We start from the raw sequence: 2866 nt of genomic DNA, 5'->3' as shown, positions 1-2866 counted from the left end.
GGCTAATCATGAGGCAATTTTCAAGATCTTCACACGGATGCTTGAGTATGGCTCATCCGGAGACAAGGGCACTGACCAATTCGAGATGCTTTGGGCTGTTTCGACATCTGCGGGACAGAAGCGTAGTCTAGAGACCCCGGAGCCGCTCACATCGCAACAGGCGAAGAAGGCTAAGGGAGCGGATACGCGAGAGGAGTCGTCTGGTGTGTGCGGGGGTACCCCTCACACGGGCTCGTTGCCTGTGGTTGACGAGGGTGCGGAAGAGGGTGAGTAGGTTGATGCCGTACCATATGTAGTGCGCGTAGTCAAGAGCCCAAGGGCACGCGACGATCACAAACGACCTATCGAGCCATATCAATAAGACACTCGAAACTCAGTCGCGTCAGACTCGCGTAGCTTCAAATGCTTCGCAATTGAATGGCCAGTAACGACATCTGCAGTTCTCTGACATGCCGAGCGTGTGTCGCTCAGAACGTCCGCATGATGGACAGTCCGGGCGAACTTACACTGCAAGTAACACACGCGGGAGTCTCACCTTTTTTCCTAGCTGAAAGTCACCTTTAACCTTTCCAAAGCTGTAAAAAGTGCATCTATTAAGCTTTCTACTGGATTGTACAGGGAAGATTCGCCTGCCATACAAATGGGTCATTTCCCACTAAAGGAAAAAATATGATTCTTTTATTGTAGTAATTCGTGGTGAGGCTCCTGCCGACTCAGCCACAACTGCTACAGCCGCGAAGAATACTGCGGCCACAAGACGCCGCATTTGCACTTGCTCCCGCGTCTACCATTGCCTCGACACGCATCTGATTCGTCGTCGACAGGGTCGAACAAACCAGAGTCAACGCCACGCAGTGCCAAGCCCCCTCGAGCCAAAGCACGCACGCATTTGGAGAGAGACAAGGTCGAAATGCACGTCTCGTGGAGCTAGTGCTGAGAGAGATGGAAAATGCATGATTCTACGAGTGTGCGCATTAGCCATTTCACGGATTCGTTTTGTGCCTATGGTCGTGGTTCACTAACGGCAAAGTCCTTCTGGATCTACCATCATGCCTTATTATGTGCGGTGCGTTCCACAGAGTACCATTCATCGGCGGGAAATTTACAGACGACTGGATCTTCGTCACGAACCACACGAGCCCGACTTTATAACGCGACGGAGAACAAGTGTCGCTAGGCATCGCTTCGCATTCTTCCCGAAACCCCTCGTACCTTGCCCTCCCGTCGAGACTTTGTCGCTTCCCTCAGTGGTTCGATGTCGCGTATATACACATGCGCTCTCCTCAGTTTACACACTACCGATTGCGTCCACCATGAGACTTCTGCCACATACATTCATACAATTAATCCCAGTCGGACGAGGTATTATTCGTGGGACTCACCCAGTTATCCCAAGACAGCGAGCCTACGTGAGGTCTAAATTCCTCTACGCCCGAAGCTTTCAAATTGGCACATCTTCTGAGGACAATTTCAGGAATTTGCGCATGGTTTTTCGAGCGTTCTGCCAGACATTGGTGGAGAGCCATGGCGACGTTGTATTGTGCTTCAGCGTCAAACTTGGTCGCTTCTATTTTGAGCACACGCAGCCGGGGGAATAAGTACGAAGGCGTGTCCTCTGTAGCTTCAGGTTCGTCATCGCAATGACTGAGTCTTCAGTATTCCATCCCATATCCCGCCGTGGGTCCAAAGCACAGAGAGCTTCTTCATCGCTCCAAATGCATCTGTCCATTCATCGGCACATGATAGGTCGTCTCCTGTGACGAACAAGAGGCTCACTTCCACAAGTGGCAGTGTCTTGTGTAAAAGAGCAACCGTGCTCCGAGTAAATTTGTGCCCAGACGGAATCATAATCCTCCACGATACCTCATCAAATTGTGCACTTCCGGACTCGGGAAAACCCCCCGTATCCTTGTCCAACAAAGCCGCAAAGATTGCCTGACGATCATCTTCATAGGCTTGTATCCACACGTCATCACCTATGCCTCCAAAAACATACAGGCTTCGGATTGGAGTCCTATCAGGACGGGAAACCTTAGAAATGAAGGCTTGAAACAACAGCTCTATATCGAGATTATCATGAATAACTTCTAGTCTGACGTTGGGTGAAAGGCCAAGATGATTAAGGGCGTCGACGCACTCCATTGCAGACCCCTCGATATCAAGAAACCGCAAGTGCGGGAATGGGTATACCCGGCCGCCTGCCAAAGGGGGGGGGGGATTTCGAGACGTTTTGCAGCGTGAGGCTTGTCAATGTAAGGATTTGTTCTAACTCGCTAAAAAGCTTCGTCACGGTGATCTTGAGTTGATTATCGGTAATGACAAGATGTTGAAGGGAGGTAAGGAAGAATATTCCCTCCCAACTAGTGGGTAAATTATGGGCATCTAACTCACGGAGACGCGGAGCAAGGCCTTTCGGTGATAGTATGGACGTCTTCATTTCCTCCCTGACACCCCGGTAACTGGTTAGCGTCAATGTTTCTAGCAAAGGGGCCAAGCTAGGGCGGTCGGGCCCTGACCACAAACTGCTCACGACCTCAGGAGGGGCTGAAATACTGAAATGCCGAATCCGGAAGAGATTCTCCGCCAGTATACTGAATGTGTGTTTGTGAGGTGGCTTTGGGGGTGCAGGTCTGTCGTAGATCTCAACGGACAAGGGCGCATTCCTAGAACATGTTAGAGTCTCATGGATTTGCACACAAAAATCTGGGACTTGTACATGGAACTATAGCCTGGGAAACGAGAGCGCTACTTTGCGCCAATGAGAGCAAACCTGCGCGATGCATAGTCATTCAGCGGCCCCGTACGTGGAATCAAAGACGCAGTGCATAAATATGACGGTCAAGAGTTCGGGGAATAAGCGGCCATG

The 2866-nt window shown here is 50.7% G+C and overlaps 2 protein-coding genes across 2 annotated transcripts; one reads left to right on the top strand and one right to left on the bottom strand.

The window, feature by feature from the left end:
* Positions 1–85: 85 nt before the first annotated feature.
* Positions 86–361, top strand: FIBRA_08518 (uncharacterized protein; the record flags this gene model as incomplete). The annotated part of the gene is made up of 2 exons (XM_012330161.1): positions 86–266; positions 297–361. The coding sequence occupies 2 exons, from the start codon at positions 86–88 to the stop codon at positions 359–361; spliced, it is 246 nt and encodes an 81-aa protein (XP_012185551.1).
* A 1271-nt stretch (positions 362–1632) lies between these two features.
* FIBRA_08517 (uncharacterized protein) lies at positions 1633–2142 on the bottom strand (the record flags this gene model as incomplete). Its single annotated transcript, XM_012330160.1, has 1 exon — positions 1633–2142. One exon carries the CDS (start codon positions 2140–2142, stop codon positions 1633–1635), a length of 510 nt encoding a protein of 169 aa, XP_012185550.1.
* Between the last annotated feature and the right edge of the window lie 724 nt (positions 2143–2866).

Source organism: Fibroporia radiculosa, assembly GCF_000313525.1.
Source record: "Fibroporia radiculosa TFFH 294 genomic supercontigs, scaffold689, whole genome shotgun sequence".
Lineage (NCBI taxonomy): Eukaryota > Fungi > Basidiomycota > Agaricomycetes > Polyporales > Fibroporiaceae > Fibroporia > Fibroporia radiculosa.
The sequence above is the reverse complement of the archived record's forward strand: the minus strand, read 5'-3'. Positions and strand labels throughout refer to the sequence as shown.